The 26,868-nt window shown below is 42.7% G+C and overlaps 1 protein-coding gene and 1 long non-coding RNA gene across 2 annotated transcripts in view; both read left to right on the plus strand.

Moving 5' to 3' along the window:
* LOC124788804 (venom carboxylesterase-6-like) overlaps nt 1-3,698 on the plus strand; it is a 49,847-nt gene extending 46,149 nt beyond the window's left edge. Inside the window, exon 8 of the mRNA XM_047256086.1 lies at nt 3,528-3,698. Within this exon, the coding sequence (XP_047112042.1) occupies nt 3,528-3,698 (171 nt within the window). The remainder of the gene's footprint in view (nt 1-3,527) is intronic.
* A 10,232-nt stretch (nt 3,699-13,930) lies between these two features.
* Nucleotides 13,931-16,958, plus strand: LOC124787704. The gene is made up of 3 exons (XR_007015993.1): nt 13,931-14,064; nt 16,356-16,541; nt 16,790-16,958. It is a non-coding gene; the product is annotated as an uncharacterized LOC124787704 (long non-coding RNA).
* Nucleotides 16,959-26,868: the final 9,910 nt, after the last annotated feature.

Here is a 26,868-nt window from a genome sequence, read left to right on the forward strand (position 1 = left end):
TGAGCTAAGTTACTTGGCAGTGACTCATCGTGTGAAAGTTGCTTTCGTCCTTAAGTTTCGCACTCATCGGAGCTACAACCGTCCCTAGTGATCTGAAAACCATGCATTGTCGATGAGCGTTTCTCGAGCAGACACGCCTATCTTTAAGCGAATAGCACTAACAACAATCTGCCGTACAAAGGTGGAATGAGTTTTACACTTGTGCATCGTTTGGATGTCTGATAATCTGTTGTCTACGAATGAACACATTGGCTCCTCAAGCAGCGATCTTGTGAACCTCGGTTCGTCACTTCCATTCGCGAGATCTAGAATACAGTAAAAACTATGTATAAGTTTACAGTGTGTTCCTTGGTATCCGGGACACATTCGACAGAGATACGAGTTGCTCTAACAAACAGAAAACTAGCTTACGGAATATCTGACTATCTCAATACGAAATTGCTACCACTGTCAGACCACCACTTGAGAAAACCATCAGATGAAAATGTAGCTTCGGGCATGCCCTAAGAGAACGTTGTACAGCCGTTATCGTAAGGACAGACGTACACGATGGAACAGATTTACATGTACAGATTTTTAGAAACACTTTTGCTATGTTACACAAATATCACAGGTGCATTACCTCCCCAGAAGTGGTCGTTCAAGAGTTGGACGCTGAACTACCCTACGGCGAACGTTCACAGTTCTTTTGACAGCTTCGTATACTATACATTGAAACGTGATTAGAAACTCAGCTGCCTTTTACTGCTACGAAGGATAAATTTTTATTATTACTAGCAGTGACCACATCATTGGATTAAACGATTACGTTATTACTGTTCTTATTTTCTGTTTCCATGACAGTTTCTAGTGATATTTAATGTATCTTGATGGTTGGTTACACTCGAACAGAGTTAGCTGATGTGCATCTCATTTATATGATGTCACGATGCAAACGTCTAGCAGCAAGGCACATGTATGCAGAAATATTTAGAGGCAGAATTTTATCAAATCATGAGGCATTTCCTAGACTTCATGGCCGTCATCGCGAAACAGGATGCCTCATTCCTGACCGTAGGTAGACACATCTGTGTGTGAACTGTTTAGCGTAAGGAGGCTTCGTTACAGTTGTTTGAAGACTACCCCAGTACCAGCACACAATCCACAGACGAGGAACTGAGGGGCTCCAGAAAGCCCTATCTTTCCAATGTTAAAATAGCGCTTATAAATTACATCTTTACTCAGAACGTATTTGAGCTAGGAAGTTGAAAATTTGACAGGTTATTTATTGGAGTATTGGCTACACTTAACACGGAGATTTTTAAAAATTTGACTTCAGTTGTTAGAGATTATTTTTTTATATCGTAATGAAAATTCGCCACTTTTTCCTGCCATTGTTTGGTTATAAATTCAACAGTAAACGGGTTTCTGGAAAAAGGCTGTGTTATGTTACGCAGAAGTAACTGTGTGACATTTCCTGAAAATTTGAAGGAAATTGCGTTGGTACATCCTGAGGAAATATGTAATTTGTATGAAAACATTAATACTTTTGGAAATCGAGCGTCAAAGTTTGGATTGCCTTTTCAGTGCATTCCAGGTCCGTAGGATGGATTATCTTCACCTTCTGCAAATTCCTCCTCCAGAATTCTCTTTTTCCTCCTCCTGTTTACTCTGGCTTGTATTTCTAGGTTATTTATAACCCTGTTAGCAGTCCGGAGACATTCCTTGTCTAAAGCAAGACTCGTTGGTATCATGTACTTCATTCCCATATTTCGAAATACTTTTCACCTTACAACGTTGTCATCACTGGAAGATGTACGTCATATTTTAACCTTCCCATTAATTTAGTGTCGTTCAAGATGTCCGAAACTAGGCAAAGGCTGGCTATAAGCTCGAAGAAAGTCGATCACCACCAGCGAAGTTTCCTTCCAAAAGTGGTAGAAGCTTCGTGCGTAAATAAATTTGTACACTTCTGACGATGCACTGACAAGACATTACGGTTCAGTTGCTAATTTCCTCTGCACGGTAGCTTCTGTGAGACAGTTTTCGATCAATATTAATTGTTCACTGTCACATATGATACTTTAAGAATGTATTTATTTCACTACGTTGACAGAGTACTTGCTACATTGGCGAACACCAGCAAAGGAATCCCTTCCAAACATCATGTTGTCTTTGAGCATATTTCACTGTCTACTAACAAGAACTTAATTTTAACACCAAATAATTACCTCATTTAATTCCAAATTCAGAATCATTTTCTTCAAGTGCGGTGCGGGAGGAGGATCTTTCCGTATTCCTTCAATGCTTTGATACTCGCGAAGAGCAGTAGCACTATTGCCGTTGTTTTAACAAAATAACTTTACCGGTAAAGCCCTGCTCATCTTGCTCAGACCCCTTCGACTGTCTGCAACTGTACTGTACACTGATGCTTATGTTTCAACGTACGGCGCCGTACCATTACCGGCACCTAACGGCAAGTCATGACACTAACACTACGAACAACGCAAAGCGTGTAGCGCGCAATCTGAACATCATTCCTATAAAGTTGGATACCCATACGGTAAATAGTTTTCCCTTTACACTGACTCAAGTAGCGAAAGGAGTTATAACAACCCCGTACTAAAAAATTGTAAATCATCAATCACATTTTTCAATTGAAGTATTGTTGACATAATTCCCGAAAGTATTATCGAAGAAGTGATACGCACACGTTTCGTATCTTTAATGAATATTATGGCGTTTCCTATTAATTTTCGATCATTCATTATTGTTTTTATATGGCTTTTTTGGGGTTAATGAATGATCCTTCATCTTCTACGTTAATATCCTTTACCCAGTCAAGGTAGCCGAGCGGTCTTAGGCGCTGCAGTCATGGACTGTGCGGCTGGTCCTGGCGGAGGTTCGAGTCCTCCCTCGGGCATGGGTGGGTGGGTGTGTCCTTAGGATGGTTTAGGTTAAGTAGTGTGTAAACTGAGTGACTGATGACGTTAGCAGTTAAGTCCCATAAGATTTCACACACATTTAACTCCTAACAGCAAATGTTTCTATTAAGTATCTTCATTATTTGTAATAACTTATAATCAGTTAGATAACCTTTCAAGCTAAGTTTTGACTTCTTTAAACACTGCATACCACTAAATTTCAGTTTCTTACACTGATTTCGTGCCCAAATAACAATAAGAATACGGAGGTAAAGGTTCAAAAATGGCTCAAATAGCTCTAAGCACTATGGGACTTAACATCTGAGGTCATCAGTCCCCTAGAACTTAAAACTACTTAAACCTAAATAACCCAAGGACAACACAGACATACATGCCCGGGCAGGATTCAAAGCCGCGAACGTAGCGGTCGCGCGGTTCCAGACTGAAGCGCCTAGAACCGCTCGGCCACACCGGGAGGTAAAGGAAATGCACTATTTGATTTTAGAAAAGATATTTCATTGCAATATCCTTGCTTGTTGCATCCGTTTAATATTGTTTTGTAAGATTTTGTGATTCGTCGTTTCAGTTTTGATGTTAATATAAATGAGTCTCTTACTTTCACAGTTCTTCGACGACCTCAAATGGTTCGACCCTAATGATGGCTTCATTAGAACCGCTGCCGAGCTCTCCAACAAGCCAATTTATTCCTTTGTATTCGACTACAGAGGAGAAAATATTCACACAAGTCAGTGGGGTAAGTACAAAAATCACAATTCTACATATACCTGCCAGTGAAGTCGATAACGTCAATATTGCTACTCTTACTGTTTTACAGATGTTATGCAATCCCTTGATGTTTCACTCCCACAAATCTACTATTAGCGATGCTGTTCATGTGTTGATTATAGTAATCGAGCAAATTTCGTCTGATACCACAAGGTTACTAGCGTACATTACAAACTGAACAAAGTTTCCTTGTTTAGTGAATCATTTCAAACATCTCCCTTCCGCATTAATTATGTTATTAGATCACGCAAGCTGACGAGCCGCTTTCTTAATCGCCCATTTCACAACCGTTCTTTTGCAACACTGGACTCGCATTTGGAAGGAGGGCAGTTCAAATCCAGATTTAGGTTTCCCATAGTTCCTCTAAATCGCTTCCAGAATAGTTCCTGTGGAAAGAGCACAGTCCATTCCCTTGCTCATTTTTGTCTCCCCCACCCCTGAAACAGACCTGGTTGTCGGCAGGGCGTTAAAACAAAAGAAAAAAGAAAACAATCCGCAGTACTGAAACCACCTTTGTTTAGAGCTGCCATCTACGAAAATAATACCAGTAATTCTCAACTTTACATCTAAATATTGGACCTCACTGAAAACTACCACCATCTTTACAGTCGGTTTGTTGAGCTGTATAGCAACGTGGGCTATTTAAATGTTAAACTTTTGTTCTCGTTGTGTACTCATAAATTTAAGGTGGCGGAGGAGTGAAGGGAAAGAAATGGATTCCCACTAGAAGTCGAACGAACATGTTCGGCAAGGGTTCGTATAACTGATTATCCTCGGTGGACAATGAATCCACAATCTTAAGTGCGTGTGCACATTTACGTTTGACCTCTTGCGGAAATCTCTCAGTAGTGAGTATGGAGCACATGAACAAGAACTGCAAATAGGTGGTGCCTGGTGAGAATGTGTGTGTCAGCTGGGGGAGCGTGACGAGACAGTAAACAGTGTGACTGGGTTTCACAGTGGTTCGGAAATGTGTGAGAGAACACACGTCACGCATTCCCATAATTTTTACTTTCATTTGTAAACGACTGTTAACGTTCATTCCCACGGTTCAATGTATGATTCTGTACAAGCCAAGAATTTTTTTTTGTTTCTTTTCTTTTTTTTGGGGGGGGGGGGGGGGGGTTCGTGGGTCTCTGACTGGTTTGATCCGCCTCGCCACAAATTATTCTTTTCTTCTCCTTTGGCAACCTATTCTTCTCAGAGTAGCACTTGCAACTTACGTCCTCATTTTGTTGCTGAATATATTCCAATCTTTGTTTTCCCCTACAGTTTTTGCCCTCTACAGCTCCCTCTAGTACCATGGAACTCATTCCCTCATGTCTTTACAGATGTCCTATCATTCTGTTCGTTCTCCTTTTCAGTTTTTTATACATATTCCTTTCCTCTCCGATGCTGCACAGAACCTCATCATTCCTTACCTTATCAGTCCGCATAATTATCAACATTCGTCTGTAGCACCATATCTCAAATTATTGGAATTTCTTTTTTTCTGGTTTTCCCACAGTCCATGTTTCACTACCGTACAATGCTATACTCCAAACGTACATTCTCAAAGGTATCCTCCTCAAATTAACAACTATGTATGATACTAATAGTCATCTCTTGACCAGAAATGCCCTTTTTGCCAATGCTAGTCTGCTTTTGATGTCCTCCTTGTTCGGTCCATCTCTGGTTATTTTGCTGCCTAGGTAGCAGAATTCCTTTACTTGATCTACTTCGTGACCATCAATCCTGATGTTAAGTTTCTCGCTGTCATCATTTCTGGTGCTTCTCATTACTTTAATTTTTTCCTGTTTACTTTCAATCCATAGCCTGTACTCTTCACTCAGGATCGCAATGTCATCAGCCAATAGTGTCATTGATCTCCTTTCACCTTGAATTTTAATTCCACTCGTGAAGCTTTCTTTTATTTTCATAATTGCTTCTTCCATGTAAAGATTAAACAGTAGGGGCGAAAGTACATCCTTCTCTTACCCACTATTTAATCCGAGCGCTTCGTTCTTGGTCGTGCACGCTTATTATTCCCTCTTTGCTCTTGTACATATTGCGTATTACCCGTCTCTTCTTATAACTTACCCCTATTTTTCTCAGAATTTCGAACATCTTGCGCCATTTTACATTGTCGAACCCTTTTTCCAGGTCGATAAATCCTATGAACGTATCTTGACTTTTCTTTACTCTTGCTTCCATTATCAGTCGCTACGTCAGTAATGCCTCTCTTGTGCCTTTACCGTTTCCAAAGCCAAACTGATCGTCATCTAGCACGTCCTACGTTTTCTTTTTCATACTTCTGTATATCATACTTGTCAGCAACTTGGATGCATGGACTATTAAACTGAGTGTGCGATAACTCTCGCAATTATCAGCTTTCGCAGTCTTCAGAATTGTGTGGATGATATTTTTCCAAAAGTGAGATTGTATGTCGCCAGACTCATACATTCTACACACCAACGTGAACGCTCGTATTGTTGCCACTTCCCCCCATGATCTTAGAATTTCTTAAGGAATGTTGTCTACTCCATCTGTGTTATTCGATCTCATGTCCTCCAAAACTCTTTTAAATTCTGATTCTTGCGCTATCACATCAGAGAAATCTTCCCTTTCGTACAAGTTCTCAATGTATTGTTACCTCCTATACGCTCTCTCCTCTGCATTTAACAGTGGAATTCCCACTGTACTCTTAATGTTACCACCCTTGCTTTTAATTTGACCGAAGGTTGTTCTGGCTTACGTATGCTGTGTCTGATCTCGCGGCAACCCTTCTATTTCGATTTCTTCGGAGTTTTCCTACGGACATTTAGTCTTAGCTTCCTTGCACTTCCTATTACTTCATTCCTCAGAGACTTGGATTTCTTTATTCCTGAGTGTCCCGGAACATTTTTGTACTTCCTTCTTTCATCGATCAACTAAAGTGTTTCATCTGTTACCCATGGTTTCTTCGCAGTTTGTGCCTACGTTTTTCTTTCAAACATCTGTGATAACCCTTTTTACAGATGTCCTTTCCTCTTCAACTATACTGCCTACCAAACTATTCCTTATTGCTCTATCTATCGCATTACAGAACTTCAAGAGTATGTCGTCATTCCTCAGTACTTTTGTATCCCACTTCTTTGCATACTGTTTCTTGTTGACCAAAGTCTTAAACTGCAGCCTGCTCTTCATCACTACTATATTGTGATCTATATCTACATCAGCTCCTGCGTACGTCTTAAAATCCAGTATCTGATTTCGGAATTTCTGTCTGGTCCGCAGCTCGTGTTCTCACGGTCGCGTTCTTGCTTCCTGAGCACGGGCCGGCCGTTGCGGCCGAGCGGTTCTAGACGCGTCAGTCTGGAATCACGAGACCGCTACGGTCGCAGGTTCGAATCCTGCCTCGGGCATGGATGTGTGTGGTGTCCTTAGGTTAGTTAGGTTTAAGTAGTTGTAAGTTCTATGGGACTGATGATCTCAGCTGTTAAGTCCCATAGCGCTCAGAGCCATTTGAACCATTTGAACCCGAGCACGGGATCCCGGGTTCGATTGCCGGCGGGGTCAGGGATTTTCACCTGCGTCGCGATGACTGGGTGTTTGTGTTGTCCTTATCATTTCATCATCATTCATGAAAGTGACGAGATTGGACTGAGCAAAGGTTGGGCATTTGTCCAAAATGGTTCAAATGGCTCTGAGCACTATGGGACTTAACACCTGAGGTCATCAGTCCCCTAGAACTTAGAACTACTTAAACCTAAATAACCTAAGGACATCACACACATCCATTCCCGAGGCAGGATTCGAACCTGTGACCGTAACAGTCGCTCGGTTCCGGACCCAAGCGCCTAGAACTGTTCGTCAACAGCGGCCGGCTGGGCATTTGTACGGGCGCTGATAACCGCCCATTGAGCGCCCCACAAACCAAACATCGTTATCGTCATCATCCATCTCGGTCCGACCATGATGTAATGAAACTGAAATCCTCCCGTATCACAAGGCCTTTTCCAAGAATACTTCCTCCACTTGTTATTCTTGAACAGAGAACTCGCTATTACTAACTGAAATTTATCACACAAATAAATTTTTCCTTCTCCTCTCTCATTCCTTGTCTCAATCCAATATTCTCCTGTAACCGTTTTTTTCTACTCCTTCCCGTACAACTGCATTCCAGTCCCCTTTAACTATTAAATTTTCATCTTCCTTTAAGTAATGTTTTACCCTTTCAATATCCTCATAGGCTTTCTCTATCTCTTCATCTTCAGCTTGTGAAGTTGGTATGCATACCTGAACTATCGTTGTCGGTGTTGATTTGCTGTCGATTCTGATAAGAACAACCCCATCGCTCTCCACGCTATCCTGTACTTTCCTGTGCGTGCATCTTCATCCCCAAACAACGGCGACTACCCGCATTCTAATAGACCTGCTTACTGTGTTTTTTTCTTGGTCTCCTCAAGCAACTTTCACACCTCACACTTTCCTTGACGCTCAACTGACGTTTCTCTGAGGTCTCAGAACGTGTCTTCCCATCGGATCCCTTCTTTTAGCCCAGTTACGCAAGAAATCCCAACATTAGCTACAAGATCCAGAAAACTATACTTGTCGAATATTTTCCAGTATTGAATATTCAGAGCAGCGTGTGTATAAAAACTCGTCCACTGACAAACCTTGTGCAATAGACTGAGGCGACGAAAGTCACTGAATAGCGATAAGCACGCATGCAGATGGCTATAGTATCAGATACACAAGATATGAAAGGGCAGTGCATTGGGGGACCTGCCATTTGTGCTCGGGTGATTCATGTGAAAATGTTTCGACGTGATTATGGCCGCACAACGGGAATTAACTGACTTTGAACGCGGAATGGTAGTTGGAGCTAGACACAGGGGACATTCCATTTCCGAGGTCCAAAGTGCCACGAGTGTGCCAAGAATACCAACTTTCATGCATTGCCGCTCACCACAGACAACGCAGTGGCCGACAACCGTCACTTAATGACAGAGAGCAGCGGCATCTTCGTAAAGATGTCAGTACTAACAGAGAAGCAGTAAGACGTGAAATTACCGCATAAATAAATGTGGAAAATAAGACGAATGTATCCGTTGGGATAGTGCGGCGAAATCTGGCTTTAATGGGCAAAGGCAACAGACGTTCGACGGGAGCGGCTTTGCTAACAGCACGACATCATCTAAGCGCCTATCCTGGGCACTTTGTCATATCGGATGGACCCCAGACGATTGGGAAACCGTGGCCTGGTGAGATGAGCCCCAGTTTCAGTTCGTAAGGGCTGATGACAGGGATAGAGTGTGGCGCAGACCCCACGAAGCCATGGACCCATGTCGTCAACAAGGCACTGTGGAAGCTGCTGGTGCTGGCTCACTAATGGTATGGCTGTGTTCACTGGGGAAGGGCCTGTGGTCCAACTAATCCGACCATAGTCTCAAAATACTCATGTTCGGCTACTTGAGGCGTTCCCAAACAACGATGGATCTTTTATAGACGACGATGGGCCATGTCACCACGCCACAATTGCTTCCGATTGGTCTGAGGAACATTCTGGACAGTTCTAGCAGAGACTCTGCTTCTACCCAGTAGCATTACAATGATGGGCGTTAACAGTTCAACATTAGGTGACAACATTTGATACATTAATATTACAAATAAATAGAAAGTTCTTACAATTTTGTAATGTAGATAACACAGTACAAAAAATTTGATGGCACTCTGTAGTAAAGGAGACTCACATTGTCCAGCAATGTCGCTTCTTACACCAACTCAAGCATTCTTAGCCATGAGTAAAGAAATGTGTGGCTTTTGGGAGTTAGTGAACCTTTGTACCGCATTCTATCTCTGTAGGTACAGACAATGTTCTGGTTGGACTGCTGGTAGAACTTGGAAACTTAATAATGATTCGTCCCGTTGATTGCGTGCAATTGTCACAATGATAGTTTCTGTTCGTCACTGAGTGCGACCGGCTGGTGTTAGCTTAGCTGTGGCTCTTCCTTCACGTTCGCACTTCACGATCACACCACCAACAGTCCACACGGGCAACTTTAAAAGGGATGAAATGTGTCTGATGAATTTTTACCCAAGTGACATCCGATGAATATTCCACGTCGGAAATCTCTGAGCCCTCCCTACCAACCCATTACGCCTTACAGCTTCTCTACATGTGACTTAGTACTCCCAACCTGGGTCCACCTCTCGGGTACTTTTTATCGAACAGTGTATTTATATCCACAGACCATACATTGTTGTGGCTTATCACCTCGGGTGACAAGTCTGTAGAAGCCAACAAGACAACAGGGAAAGTGGACACTAAAGCTCCAGGAACTCGATGCCACAGCAACGTTAGAAATGATCACACACATATGGCTGTTGACTACTTTCTGCAGGAAAAATTAGACAAACATTGCAGTACTGACGAATGAAGTTACGGTGTCGCCGTCAGTCTCCGCTGCAGCTGACCGCTGCAGACTCGAAATCAGTATGCCTCTGAGTAGCCTTCTTCTTCGTACTAGAAGTTTTGCCCCTAACTTCGGACAGCTACCTTTTGTTTCTGATTCTCAAGCACGTGACTGACAAAAAAACTTATGCTTGGGGCAACCATGAAAGCTGCCTATCATGCAGTAGATCAGAGACCGACTATAGTAATGTGTTGGAATTACAGTTGTTATTCGAAAAGGATCAGTTTGATACGCTGGACGACAAAACCCCGCCTCCCATGGTTACTGCTTATGTAGTTACTCTTCCAAACAGCATCCAACATCAGCGAACCACTTGCAGTCTAACTAGTGGTTACTGGTGCTTTAGGTACCTGGGCTATGCACGGCTGTGTTAATAAAATACATGGGAATACAAAATAAAAGTTACACGAATTATTTAATAACAAGTGTTCTAGTCTTACATCTGCAGCTTATACAGATGACAGAATTAGGCTGAATAATGTTTATTCAAGAAAGGGCATCTCAAATATAGGGGAGATAGTCATTTTGTTTTCAATAAAATACAGATAGAAAATATCCGTAGCAAATGCATTAAAATTACATTGAGAGCGTTACTAGAATGAAAGAAGAAACCGCAAACTAAATATTCGTCAAAGCCTCATGAAAAATAGATCTATTTCATGATCGCAGTACACGAAATATTCATTAGCACAAAAAAGTTCAGAGTTCAACATGATGATTCACAAACTGAAACACGTGATACCAAGAATAGTAATTCATACTCCACTTGTCTCAGTTCCATAGTAAAAATTGAAAATGTTACAGTCCTACACAGGAGCATGTTTAAACCTCTCGAACTATAGGTCTCTTCAGAATTTAAAGTATGGTAGCAGCTGTTCACAGTCGTAATCAATCGCCAAACGAAAGAATACCAGTTGTTACCCTGTCCCCTCCAATCACATCTGTAAAAAGTGTCCAGTATCTCTTCCGTGAGCTCTTCATTCGAAAAGTCCAATGCTTCCCTTGACTCCGATAGTTTTCCCCTACTGTCTGTTTTTCTATCGGCTGAAGATGTTATCCTCGAAAAATAGATGTTCTTAGGTTCTACAGTCATGATAAATTTCAACTTGAACCCTTCTGGACTAAAGCAGTATATTCACAACATTTAAACAAAGAAATGTTACATGCGGCTGACCACTTGTTAAGTTACCAAGACTGTTTATTATCAACTCCAGTTAATATTTATATAAAGTTACTGATATAAGTTCTTCATTAAATGAATACACAAGTGTAACAAAATATGTGGTATTCATGCTGTATTCATTTGCTGTGGGACTGTGGAGGATATGATGTTCTGCTAAACATTTTCATAAGGAAAAGGTATAAAAAAAGTAATAAATCAGGAAACGAAATAGATACAGATACATAGCTTGCAGAAATGATACCTAAAGTGCAGTGCCATCATCTGAGCTGTTGCATGTGTACGTCTCATGTAAGGTTTAAACGTTGTTAATTGAAAGGGTCATTGTGAAAATATTTATTTATTGCGAAATGTTTAAAGATATTGAAAATATTGTTGTGACATTGGATGTACCTCATTTTTCTAATATCGCAGATGTATTCAGATTTGTATGAATACTTGATTGTGAATTATTATTGATTCTCAAAGAGCTGTAAGAAGCCATAATTCAACATGTCTGACACTCCGTCATTTCTAGGAGCATTGTCCTCCGTCAAAATCCCCCATGCCAGGATTCGTCCACGTTCGAATCTTTGCTGACGCCCTTGCACCTGGCTCGCCTGCAGCAGCCACTGCTGCCCATCTGACCATAATACACTCTAGGCCATGGGGCCGCACAGCTTCACGAAGTAATTCACCTGACCTTGTACCAGTTCTAGGTGGCCGATTATCACGCCTACTTATGCATGACTTACAGAGGGCGTTATCTTGCTGAAATGTAAGCCTAAGATGGGTTGCCATAATAGGAAACATACAGAACGTAGAATATCATTGACGTATTGCTGTACTGTGAGTGTGTCGTGGATGATAACCAAATGAGTCCTGCTATGAAACAACATGGCATCTCCGGTAATCTGTCCTAATTGTGGGGCGCTATGGCGGGCGATAATCAGGTTGATATCCCACCTCTTTCTGTGTGGCGTCGGCAGACACGCCTTCGCTGGTCATCAGAACTCAGTTCAAAGCGAGACTATAGATTTAAAAAAATATATATATATGTCAGTCAGTAAGATTCCAGGCCGAAGAAAAAAATGATTCAAATGGCTCTGAGCACTATGGGACTCAACTGCTGAGGTCATTAGTCCCCTAGAACTTAGAACTAGTTAAACCTAACTAACCTAAGGTCATCAAAAACATCCGAGGCAGGATTCGAACCTGCGACCGTAGCGCTCTTGCGGTTCCAGACTGCAGCGCCTTTAACCGCACGGTCACTTCGGCCGGCCCCAGGCCGAAGACATTTCTCTAGACGTCATGGACAGTGGTCGGATAACAACCTGACTATCACCCGCCATTCATACCGACAACCAAGACTGATCGTCTGTGGTGGTACTTCATTTCGTAGCAGGAACTCCGTGCTTGTCTTCTGTGGCACATTTACTTCATACCAGTACGTCTAGGGTATTCTACGTACCACTTTGTTGCCCCTCATGGCAAGCTATCCTAGGCTTACATTTCAGCCAAATAACGTTCATTCGCACACGGTGAGTGTTTCTGCTGCTTGTCTTCGTTCTTGCCAGACCCTACCTTGACCAGCAAGATCGCCAAATCATTTCCCAGTTGAGAGCGTTTTGAGAATTACGAGCAGTGCCTTTTAACCAGCTCACGATTTTGACAGTCTAACTTGCAAATTGGAGACAATTTGCCGTCATATCCCTCAAGAGGGCGTCCAACAACTCCATAAATCAATGCTCAGCCGTGCAACTGCTTCGATAAGGGCCAGAGGTGGACCAACGCGTTACTGTCATGCTCAGTTTGGGAAGCTTTCTCTCTTAAAGAAATCAAAATATTCCTGACCTTGAAATCATTTATTTGTCTGTACATGTACATCACTTCCATCGATTTTCGTCCCACTCAGATAATTTCTTTTGTCTAAGTGTGTATATATGTATGCAAGTCCAGTCTCTCCCCTATCGAGAATGTGTGAGATGCCACGAAGCATGTCACCAGACTCCTACCCCACTCACCAATTTGTAGGGTCTCTGCCGTCAGATGCAAGCAGAATGCGACGAAGTATCGCAGTATTATATCCGAGATCTATACAACTCCACGCTGCATGTCTTGATTCTTGTATTCACAACCAGAGAGGTCAACACCTTATCAGCACATACGTTCATGTCCATGTAATACGATCATGTTGGTACAAGTTGAAAGTGGGATCAAATCATAAATTTGATATCATCTACTTGCATGCCAACAATGGTCACAATCCGCCTTGTCCTTCTGGGTGCAGCTCTATCTACGGTGATGAGTGTATTTACGTTTCGTAGTATATGGGCATAACCGACAAAGCACCACCGGTGGAGGGTTCGAACCAAAGTGTCCCTCTGTTTAAGTCAACTTCGAATGATAATGATCTGAAAATCTGTCAGAATGGTATGGGAAGAGAGAACATATTCTGCCAGGACATAGATAACACATTTTTACTCTTTTACTAGTAGAAAAAATGAAGATGTGTGTGTGTGTGTGAGTAACTGGTCGTCTATGCAAAAGACTAAAGTTGATCACTTTCTCGACACGTTAGCAGTATTCTGGGTTGAATGCGAACAACACCAAATATTTTCTGTTTGTCATTTTTATTTATTTCAGGAGTTGGACATGGGGGAGAGTTATCAATGATCTTCTATCAAAAGAATCAAGACTATAACTTTGATCCTGAATCAGAAGAAGAGAAAGTGCGCAGAAATATGTTGCGTCTCTGGACGAATTTCGCAAAATATGGGTACGTGTTTTTTCTACTTTAAATTTGGAAAACTGATAATCCCGTTTTCGGAAAGAGAGTACACATTTACTGCAGTGAAGTCACTAGAAATTGTATACTGGCAGAGTACGAGAAGACAGCTGCAGGTGAAACTAAGAGCATTAACAAACTGTACCCATTAAGACTCCAAACCATAGCAGTAAGCATGCCCCCTAGTGCTGCATTTAGCCTTTTGGATACGATGGCAGTATTTCAAACAAGGAGAGAACTGCAATACTGGCTCCACTCAGTTCTCAACAGACTTATTAAACAGAATAGTATGTTAAGAAAGTTGGACTGAAAAGTGTAGGGTAAGCCTAAGCCAACGAAGGAGAAAGCGACATATACCGCCACTTAACGTAAAACGGCTCTTGATATGATGTTCTGCAGAGAAACGCTTTAAATACTTTTAAACTGGTCCTCCTGTCGACATTATTTCCCGGGCACTGTCTTGAAGTGACGGATTTCGTATTTCATACTTGTTTCGTTGTCTCTCTTCCATCTACAGTAATTCTGACAGCTGCTTGCATGGAGGGATAGCAGATTCTGTATTTTGTACGGAATGCGGAAAAGTGAATTTATAGACGTCAACTGCTCGCGAATTCGTAAGCTTACGATGCAGAACCACAAAGGATTTGATCACCTCTAGAAACACCTGCTCGTTCATGTTTTGACTTACCCTCCATGATGAATACAAAGGAGACAACTTATGAACCGGTATTCTTATCCACATACCTGAAATAAGTTAACCATTCTTGACTCGGTAGCAAGCCGGGGAAGAAAGGAGAAAAACTGGTTAAACAGTACTAAAGATGCGGAACATGAGGAAATGCTAAGAGCAACACAAACTGCTAAGAATTAGAAATGACGTAGTAAATAATTATGCTCTGGGAAAAAAAATCTAGTGGCATCATCGTAAGGAACAGTCAAATGCAAACGCCTTTGTGGAGCTGAATTAAAGTTTGGATCAGTAACATAAACGCAGATGAGGAACAATGTAATAAAAGCACCAGACGTCCAGCTCTAAATAATCAATTTAAAAGGTAACTAGACAGGTACACCAGCAAATAAAATCTTTTGTTGAGTTAGAAGTGGAACTGTCACATTATAAACCAGCTGATTCTAGAGTATCCCAGAACTCCCGTGTTAAATAACAGCATCAGACGTTACTGGGAATAGAGAACATCGCTCGGGTATCAGTCGGAACAGGAAACTTGGTGCAGCACGAAGTCAACATTTACACGATTTTATCCCACATAATACATTGCACTGGTACAGACCGACTACAGTCGGTCACTACGTTAAAATGCATCAAGATTTGTTGGGTTGCCATGTTTGATTTTGGCGCGACAATACTCACAGCTCCACGAATCGTTCCAACTGACAATAGAATCACAGTCTAATACATACAGTCGCGACACTCACTGGTGAGAAATCCATTACTGTCTGATAGCTGGCGCTACGGTTGCGATTCTAGCGGTTAGTTAGGGTAACGCCTGTTAGTGTCATACATAATACGAATAATATTTTATTTTCTAACCTTTTTGTACGCCATTTACGATATGATTCTTTTATATTTGATTCGAAAGCTTGAATGTATTTAAATTCTAACGTAAATAGTTGAACAAGTAAAATAACAATGAGAAAAAACAGGTTTGCAATACGCTTGACATTACGCTACGCCGTTAACCATGAACAGAGCGCTGAATAAGTAAATAGTGCTATCGGAAAAACTTTCGAGAGCATTTTCTCCTTTCCTAAGGCCCACTCCGGCGAAATATTTAAGGCACGTGATGTGGAGACCCACCTCCTTCTACACACTCTATTTGGGCGAAACCGGCGTGTCCCGATTGGCGACCTCCCCCTGTGAGGCGCAGTGGTAGTTGAGAGGCCTGCCTCACAGAAAATGTCTCAGATTATTAGGAACATCTAGTGAGACGCAGCAATCTACTCGATATGATCACCAGTGGGCGGTCCCTGCCAGTTATGATATATCTGCAGAAACTTCTGGAGTCACATCCTCACTAAATTGAGACCTTTCCACAATACACGGTATTAGTCACCAGTTTTTTGTGCAGTGTTCTTGTAATACCTAATATTAGAGAAATACAAGCGCATGACTAGATACTTTACTTGCACTTGTTTCAATTTGTTATTGATAATTATCTTTTGATAAGAACTTAAAACAAGAAATTTAGTGCTGCTCTTTACATTTATTTCCTAATATCTCTAGAAAATATAAAGGATTACGCGTGTATTGTGTGTCTCAACAGGAACCCAACCCCTGAGGCTGATCCTGTGATTTGGGAACCATACGACCAGAGCAGCCGCAGCTACCTGCTGATGCAGGCCAACTTTACACTCGCACACGACAGGCTTGGGGAGCGCCTGGGATTCTGGAGAGAGAACGTGCCACTGCTGCCATTTCCCGACACACAGTGATAGACACACCATAAGAGGTACAAGTACAGCATGGGCAAAATACATTTTTGTGAAACTTCTGATAATTATGTGGGAATATTCTTGCTAGAATATTGGAACACTGGTAGACTACCGTCTCCAGAAGAATTATACCAAAATTTTGAAAATATCGAAAGAATGAAGGAAATACAATATTGACCATGTGTTATTACTTATGCCTACGTTAATCCTACAGGCACTTACCTTTCGAGAGGTAAGTAAATACGATTTCTGTTTCCTGTTACAGATATGCACAGACAAAGGAGGAAACGAAAAACAGCAGATTACAGCTGAGTACTGAGTGTCAGCAAAGAACTCACCCAAGAATTTGAGCCAGATACCTGTTCTGCATATCTGCTAAACCATTGTGAAATGCATCACGTAAAATAGATCGCCAATGCGCTTTCAGGCGTCAATTCAACACAAATATCAAGAAATTTCTGTGGACATTCGAAGTGCAGCGGATAATTACAAACTGCAATAATGCATGGAATACAATAATGTATACCGTACAACGGTTTTTTTCAGTAATCCTTTCTTTCAGTACAGAGAATTTTGAATACAAATATTATGCACTAATTCACTGTGTCATTTATTATTTACTCATACACGAAAATCCTGAGAAACAGTGATTTCTTGACAGATGTGAAAGCCGATGACTGTGTCACTTATTATTTACTCATACACGAAAATCCTGAGAAACAGTGATTTCTTGACAGATGTGAAAGCCGATGACGTAAGTTAATTGAGAAGTAATTTAAAATACTACCTACGTAGTAACTTTGGAAGTGGGACGCACTGTCTCTGTACCTGCAGGCGATGGACCACCCCTCAGCAATCCTCACTGGAATTCTTAGGAAGCGGCTTGAAGCTGCTCAGCAGAGTCACTTTTCAAAACCATAGTGTGTAATGCAAATTATAGTGTAAAATGTATTACAAAAATCATGTAAGTTCTTCTTGGCATTCAGTAGCTACTAATGTCAATTACCACTGGCACTTGTAGCTCATGAACATCCGATGTGGTGAATATGAATATAAAAATGGTGAAGAAAAAGTGTGTTAAATTTAGTTTATAGTTCTGAAACATCCATTGTGGCGTAAAAGGCAGATTAATACTCCCATATCCGCCAGTCATTTATATTTCCTTCCGCAACGTGTTTCCAGGACGACTTAAACCTTCGCCATTAGTTTTCATCATTATTATTTCTTTTCCTCTATGTAGCATCTGGTCTATTTCACTATTCAGTTTCGACATTTCCCAGCGAACGGCCCACTGCAGATCGTTATAGTGGTTTGGTTTACTAAATGAGTACCAACTGCAGGAAATGATCTCTGAGAAGATAACGAGCAAGAAAGGTCGTACATGTTTAAAACCGCAAATGCTTCCCCACATAAAGATGGATAGGTGGACATCAAAGATGTCGACACTGTTGGTTTCAGTGATTAAAGACACACTTCAGAACACACAGGTAAGTGGGGATGTTCTGTTTTTACTAGTGTTTTATCTCCACAGTCAAGGGGACAGTAATATTTTCGACAACTGCCACTACCGATATCACATCACGTACAGGACTTATTACCTATGTACCTGCCTCTGGAGCAAACAGTAGCACACACGTCACGCATGCCCTTTTCACTGTGGTGCTAAAACCCCAGTACAGGAAGAGCATTGCTGTTTGACTTATGTGAGTAGACGGCTATCTTTCTGGCACACTTTAATTAATGGGACATTTCTACAAATTGTCTGCAAGGATCCCCCTCCAAGGTAAAGGTGAAGACGAATGTTGGCAACAAGTTTACACACTATGACATCACAAGATGGCCGTGGAAAAAGATAGAAGGTCCTCGATGGTGGACTACAACAGTGTGTGACAGAATGTGGCTGGCTATGACATCACAAGATGGCAGACTGTGCTAGCCTGTGGAATCACAAGATGGCAGACTATGATGTCAGATAGTTCATGGTGCTGTAATTGCATACCAGCTGAGACACTTTTTTCTGTTTGGTGTAGAGGAAGAAACATCAAATATCAGCAGAGATCAGCTACCACCACTCGCAGAATAATAAGAATACTGTCATATTCGAATGCAATTATTATTATTATTACCAATCATTTCTTCTCAATATTCATTGTGTACAAGTACTTAAGGTTTTCCTTCTTTTCAGCAGCAGAACAGCCTTCTGATAGAGCACTAGCCTAATGCTGGAGCAGGGCACACATCTATTCCAGTATCTATTGGCTGCCCCACCCATCGAGCCACAGCAGTTATTATACAGGTTGCAAGATATATCTGATCAAGACACTTGAGCTGCAGTTAATTGGTGCTACTCTGTGCCACAACATATAATTTGACTGTCTGCAGATAAAAGCATGTAAATGTAGGCATAAGGGCAGAGTTCTCTCCTACTTGTGGTCAGTTGCAAATCAAATCGGCGACAGTGTTGTAGTGAGGGTTGGTCGAAGCCAGTGCAGGGAGATCTTTCAGTCTACAACTTTATCCTAAGAATGCGAGAATACTCTGTGACTTCCATCCACATCGGGAAAGATGGGAAATCGTATTCATAAATTACACACTGTGATAGAAGTGTTAGAAATATGTAGATAACCTAATTGCTATCTCGTGTATTTTGGTGTATACGTTCGAGAATTAATCATGAATGGACGTACTGCACAGTCATCTATCTAAATTGCCAGTCTGCTATTTGGTAGTAGATAACCTAATTGCTGTCTGGTATACTTTGGTATATATGTTCGAGAATTAATTATGAATGGACATACAGCACGGTCACCTGTCTATATTCGCCGTCTGCTCTTTGGTAGTGGATTGGTGGTTTAGCTATGGTACAGAAATTGGGAAACATGCTGGTGTGTAATTGAAGGGTGTTGAAATTACGGAAAACACTGTAAAATTGTTAAAATGCTCGCACTATCAACTGTGGCACTGATTACAGTACAGTGTTTCATATCAAAGGTGTCTTTTCTATCGCATCCATACACTGGTACACTGTTGATTACCACATAATGATTGACTGACACTATTTGTTTGAGATTTAGAGAGTCTTGGTGGAGGCAACACCTTCCAGGGATAGCTAGCACTGAAACAGTGACCATGTGCATGGTGGCAATATAAGGAGTCAGTGCTCTTGGTCTCTTTGAAATGGAACACCTAGACCTGTGCCAGCCCTCACTAGGAATGATGAGCTTAAATGTGAAAGTCATAATCTTTGGCCAAATGTTTACAAACGCTCCACAACGCTGCAAACTCTTACAGTTTCCATAGGTGGAGACGTTTTCCACATTTTTGCCAATGAGAGACACTGCCTATGTCTTATCTCAACTATATGGTGTGTTTGAGAGCAGCACAATTTACACCATACGATGTCCAGCTTTCTGTGAGAGCCAGTGGATGAAAATGTGTTAATGTCAGTTTAGCACCTGACACAGACGTCAAAGTCATGGTGGAAAATAAAAATGTATGGTGGTGTACAAAGCTGTAGTCATACACTGCTTCGATGTGTTTCAGCAGGAAAAAAACACTGTATCAAACTGCTTATGAAAGAACAACACAAGGAAGCTCTCTTTTAATTGATCGTCTGTGAAATACGGTCCTCCTACAGTACAGGTTCAAATGGCTCTGAGCACTATGGGACTTAACATCTATGGTCATCAGTCCCCTAGAACTTAGAACTACTTAAACCTAACTAACCTAAGGACATCACACAACACCCAGCCATCACGAGGCAGAGAAAATTCCTGACCCCGCCGGGAATCGAACCCGGGAACCCGGGCGTGGGAAGCAAGAACGCTACCGCACGACCACGAGATGCGGGCCTACAGTACAGGTGATGAAATTTTTGCACTGGGCTGTGCAAGCGACTTTGGTCACCCACTCCAGTGGAGCAAAATCTGTATATTTCATCGGATTGCTACATATGCTGGATGTCAGCACACGGACCGTATATTTTTTTGGCATATCAGAAGAGAATGACATGGTAATATCCTATCAAGTCCTCCAGCTCGTGACGTTAGTGGAACTTTAATAGGACATAGTTTTTCTCTGTTGGATAGTACAAAATAGCAAGGATAGAGAGAATCCTTGGGTGATAGACATGAATGCACGTTGAGGGAACATCTTCAGACTGCAATACCTATGTGGAGTTTGGAGATGCACCACAATGCAGTAGCAAAATCCTCACTTTTCTTGCAATTTCTGTGTGACGAGGAGTGTTCCTAATATGCCTGATAATAAACACCACCGTAACTGCTCGTACTATATTTTCTACTGCCTCATGTTGTAGGAGAAAGCTTCATTAGGCGGTGGCCTTAAACATTGTACACAGTTGGTGGAGCTATGACGTTCCCATTTCCATCGGATGGTCAAAACACAGACCTGTTGTGTTAACTCAGCTCCGTAAGATGCTGAAAGTCTTAGATACAGCGCTCTCTGACTGGCGCTCAATTTTTACTTAAGTTGGAACTATTATATGGAAAAAGACTGACAGAGGGCGGGGAGGAGACTGAGGAACACTTAGTCGATGCAGAGACGCCCAGGAGTCCTACCGTATGGGGTCCTTAGCAACCAGGTCCAAAATAGGTGAGTCGTTTCGAGATATGAGAGTGCCACAAATATGATTCACTACTGTCAGTAATCATTAAAAGACATCTCTGTAGGATCCAGTGTAAGCATGTGGTTGAATGGAGAGACTTGATTCCAAATCGCTGATGGCATTTCTACCAGAAAGGGTGACCCTACAGATCTGAAAAACCTGTGTACTGGTAATAGGATTTTGTACATTTCTTACTTCAATGTAGTGTTGCATTTTTTAAGTGATTTCTCACGCAGCACACCGTCTACCAAATGTGATCATTCTCAATAACCATAATCCTCCCTTGCTTATAATCCCATTGCTATCTTTCAGGATCTGTGTTACACTATCTACATGGTATTGAGATAGAAAGCGCTACAAATACTGTTTCATAGAGTGGGAAATACCTAGCAGTGGCAAGAGAGAGTAGCAAATACAGGCTTAATACAACTTTCCGTAGCGGAATCAGTTTTCAAATCAAGTGAAAAGAGTGCTTTTATTACTAGTGCAACCGTACTTTAGGTCTATTAACACACACGGTGGCGTATGAGTGGATTGCCGTGCTGTGTGTGTGTGTGTGTGTGTGTGTGTGTGTGTGTGTGTGTGTGTGTGTGTTGGGATGTGAGTGTAGTATGTGTGAGTGTTTCATAAATCTGCGACATCTAGCCATGACAGATACTGCAACAGATTTTATTGTAGTTCAAGTGTGTCAGAGCGGATTAGGTTGCGGAAAGGGGCCAAAATAAGTTGCTGTCAGTTGCACCCAACATACAAACGTTATTTATCAACACACAGTATTACAACAAGGAAGCAAAACACTCAAATCTGTAATCGACCTCCTTTGATTAACTTTAGATCGGTTGAAGGCCACACTCAAAATCCAAGACGCAAGGCCTAAGCAAGAAATTGAAATACAAGGTTCTTCTGGAGGTTTTACCCACAAATGTTTTCTGAATCTTCAATCTAAACAGTCTGAAGGTCTTAGTAATTTAATTTTAATGGAACTTGGCTGGAGGCCGCATATTAAGCAATAAGAAGAGTTTCAATCAGAAGGCAGAAGGCCGTACCTTAAAGCATTTCATGCAAAATTCGGCTGAAGGCCCTATAAAAAAGCATAACAACCTTATGCCTTAAGGGCAAGACAAGAACATTATTTTACGAGATATTGATACTCGGCTGAGGGCCACACGTCAACCAAATAACTGAAACCCAAACAGGGAAATTACTATGTAACACACAATGAACGGCGCTCAGAAATTTCCAAGGTTCGGCCTGGGATTGCAACACTAACGCCCATTTAGGTGAGATAGGCAGCCTGTCCAACGAATTCTTAATCTGAAGGCAACCCAACTGACAGACAGACAGCTGACCGACCAATCAACGAAATCAGTTGCGATCCACGCAACCAGCAAAGCGACCACAAGATTTCAATACAACGACACACAGAATATTGGCACCAACAACACCTCAGCTGTCGAAATACACGCAACGCAGGAACATCACGACGAGGGCCAGCCGGTGTGGCCGTGAGGTTTGAGGCGCTTCAGTCTGGAACGGCGTGACCGCTACGGTCGCAGGTTCGAATCCTGCCTCGGGCATGGATGTGTGTGATGTCTTTAGGTTAGGTTTAACTAGTTCTAAGTTCTAGGGGACTGATGACCACAGATGTTAAGTCCCATAGTGCTCAGAACCACAACGACGAAAATACACTGCCGAAACTTACGTCAACGACCGGGACAGGTAACCGGAACGTCAACGGCCACAAGGCGGAAGACACTGCTGGCCAACTCCAACAACAGGAAGGCGACTGGAATCTTAGTCGATTTGAATACACACACGTTGTTGCTCGCGGGAATGTCCCAAAAGGGACAACCAGAATCAAACGACGAAATGTAAACAGTTGAGGCTCGATAGTAGGTTAAGTGAGGACTCAACTTTCATGTCCAAGATCGGTGGGCGACGAACTTCGTAGCAATCGCAAGCAACATCTCAGACTCCAACCGTTCGTGCATACAGCCAGCGGCCCCGGCCAGAGTATGTACGACGGAGACTCCCTTGCTGCTCCACGCCAACCGACTTTTTTTTGTGGTTTTAGGGCGCACAGCGTCAATGGTCACTAGCGCCCAGACTACGTTAGGAATGCACCGCGAGGCACAAGTTTGAAACAGCAACTAAAAGGGAAAACACGATAAAAGACAGACTGACAGGCATAGGATTAAAAAAACAGCATAATCAAACGTCCTTAGAGAGGTTTGTCAAGTTGATAAAACGAAGAACGCGAGCAGCTGCTCGTGGGTCATCCGCTAAAATGGCATCTAGAGTACATGGCAGGCCAAGATCAAGACGCAGTGTGTTAAAATCCGGACAGGACGTTAAAATGTGGCGGACCGTCAGCAATTGCCCACATGGGCAGAACGGCGCCGGCGCAGCCGTCAGCAGATGGCGATGGCCGAACCGGCAGTGTCCAATTCGTAACCGGGCCAAAACGACCTCCTCCCGCCGAGAAGGGCGTGAGGAGGACGTCCAAGCCGCGGGAAGAGGTTTCCATGCCAGAAGCTTGTTGTCCGTAAGTGCAGCCCAATCGGCATGCCACAGCGATAAAATGCGCCGACAAATGACCCTGCTACAATCTGATGAAGGGACACAACAAGAAGCTGTCCGAGGCTGGAGGACCGCAGCCTTGGCCGCGGCATCTGCAGCTTCGTTCCCAGGGATACCGACATGGCCAGGAACCCACATAAAGCTAACCGGAGAACCGTCGTCCACCAGCTGCTGAAGAGAGCATTGGATCCGGTGCACGAAAGGGTGAGCCGGATACGGATCACTGAGGCTCTGGATGGCGCTCAGGGAATCGGAGCAGATGACATAAGCAGAATGTCGGTGGCGACAGATGTAAAGAACAGCCTGGTAGAGGGCAAAGAGCTCAGCTGTGAAGACCGAACTGGCCATGGAGCCGGTATTTGAAACTTTGTGCCCCGACAATAAAAGAACACCCGACCCCGTCAATGGTCTTAGAGCCATCTGTATAAATGAAGGTCAAATTAATGAACTTCGAAGTTCGACAAAACGGGAGTGGTATACCGAACCAGGGGTAACCTCCTTTGGGAGCGAGCTGAGGTCAAGGTGAACGCGAACCTGAGCCTGGAGTCAAGGTGGCGTGTGGCTCTCGCCCACTCGAAAGGTTGCAGGGAGTGAAAAATTAAGGTGTTGAAGGAGGCGACGAAAGCGAACTCCAGGGGATAGCAGGGCAGAGACATACAACCCGTATTGACGGTCGAGAGAGTCGTCAAAAAAGGAACCATAAGACGGGTGGGTCGGGCATTGACAGTAGCCGACAGGCATACCGACAAAGCAGTATATCGCGCCGGTAGGTGAGTGGCAATTCACCAGCTTCAGCATGAAGACTCTCCACGGGACAAGTATAAAACGCTCCGATCGCAAGACGTAAACCCCGATGTTGTATAGAGTTGAGGCGGCGTAAGATAGATGGCCGTGCAGAGGAGTATACGAAGCTCCCATAATCCAGCTTGGAGCGGACGATCGACCGATATAGGCGAAGTAGGACGGTTCGATCCGCTCCCCACGACATACCACTGAGAACACGGAGGACATTTAGAGAAAGGGTACAATGGGCAGCCAAATATCACACATGTGGAGACCAGCTAAGTTTCCTGTCAAATATAAGACCTAAAACTTTTGTTGTCTCCACGAATGGGAGAGCAACGGGACCGAGTCGTAAGGACGGTGGGAGAAACTCTTTGTAGCGCCAGAAGTTGATACAGACCGTCTTCTCGACGCTAACCGACTGACTGCCCAGGCCCGGAAACGGTGAAAGAACCAAATATACGTCGGCCGATGAGGCGACCAACCTAACGACCAATAAACGGACAGCCTGCTCCAATCTCCCTCCGTCGGACAGTTCATGTGCTAGCACTGGCTGTCCGCGCCTCATCGGCGCTCCGTCCCCGACTTCACTGCTGCTGCGTCCCAACTGCACTGCTCGTCAGCCTCCAACTGACTGCCAGACACACGACGACCCGGAAAACACTATCGGTCGCTCCAGAGATGGTACGACATTGCACTTATCGATACGCTGCTGCCGCTCATGGGCAAGTAAGGCAGGAAGTTAGTGACGTCAGTAAATGGAATAAGGAAACGAGTCGGCAGCACAGTAATAGAAGATGACAAACAATAAATGGCATGAACACGAACTGTGCATGGCTCATCATGTTTAGTGCTTCTCAATACAATGCAGTGGACACTGCCTTGCAGATGTATTTGTTGTGATCATCGTATCACACAGCAGGCTCTGCCTCCTCGTTATGAATGTAGCAGATAGAAGCAATTTAGGAATTCTATAGTCCTTTACAAAACCTATCACAACATAAAATAAGTGATTGATTAATTTATTGTTTCCGACAGTGGTATTGCGAGTACGCATCTGTCCAGTCTCTCCCACAACTTGTTTGAGGACATATCATGCAACTGAACTGAAATCTAAAATTTTCAGCTACCTCAAACGTACGGACTTCCTACAAAATGACCTAACTATGCTAGTATCCACGAATAAAAGGAAATGGGGAAAAATATCTAGTAGGGGTTGGAAACCAGGCAGTTGCAGGATCGAATCGTGCCAAATATACTAGTCCTAGTATACACCTATAGAATGTAAGGAAAAACTGGGTTCACAGGAAGGGTATTGATTTAGTTAATTAGCCAATCAATGTGACAGAATGAGGGAATACCTCTGAGATATCCAGAGCTGGGGGTTTTTACCAGGTATCCACTACAGTGGAACCTCGAATAGCGAGCATAATTCGTTCCAGAAACTTACTTGTAGTGCACAACACTGGTCAAGTGAAACAATTTATCACATATAAATTAATGCAAAATACGATAATGCGTTCCATACTGATAAAGTACTAAAACCTTTGTCTTATTCAAGCCATTTACTAAAAAAATTATACATGCAGTATTATGTATGATACATACCTAATTCTTTTTTACTTGGAAGCCATCTATTTGTTTCTGCTGACGCTTCAACACTTGGCGAAAATGCGACATAGCATTATCGTCAAATAAATCTGTAGCACTGCTTTATTGGGGTGATGATTTTCAGTGTACAAAGCAACCGATTCCCATGCTTTCAGCAGTTTTCTTATTGCGCCAGAAGATTGCTGCTCTGCTGTTACCGCCTTCTCCTCCTCCTCCTCCTCCTCTAAAGAACTCTCCCATGTTCTTCGGCAAAGACACTTTCTCATTGACTGCAGGCTTGACAGGTACTGACTCAAATGTCTCAGAGTCACATTCAGCACAGCACTGTGGCCAAAGCTTCTTCCACGCAGAAATGAGAATTATCTTGGTAACCTCTTCCTGCCTTTTCGATCATCTTGATGGAGGCAACGACGTTGAAGTGATATTTCCAAATCTCTCTGAGAGTGAGATTGGTAGCTTCAGTCACTGAGATCAGATCCCTAAGAGTATTTTTGTGTAGAACAAAGTTAGAAATATTCTGCTGTTCCATAGCCTGGAATAACAGAGTGATGTTGGAAGGCAGGAAACGGATCGTCGAAGAGGTGATCTTGTAGGTCTGGAGAATGGGAAGGGGCGTTGTCCATAACAAGCAAGACACGGAGTGGGAGATTAATCTCAAGCAAATATTTTTTCACCGAAGGACCAAACACTTTATTGACATAATCACAAAAAAGATAGTCACCCAAGTTTTTTGGTAGCATCTC

Source organism: Schistocerca piceifrons, chromosome 3 (genome assembly GCF_021461385.2).
Source record: "Schistocerca piceifrons isolate TAMUIC-IGC-003096 chromosome 3, iqSchPice1.1, whole genome shotgun sequence".
Classification (NCBI taxonomy): domain Eukaryota; kingdom Metazoa; phylum Arthropoda; class Insecta; order Orthoptera; family Acrididae; genus Schistocerca; species Schistocerca piceifrons.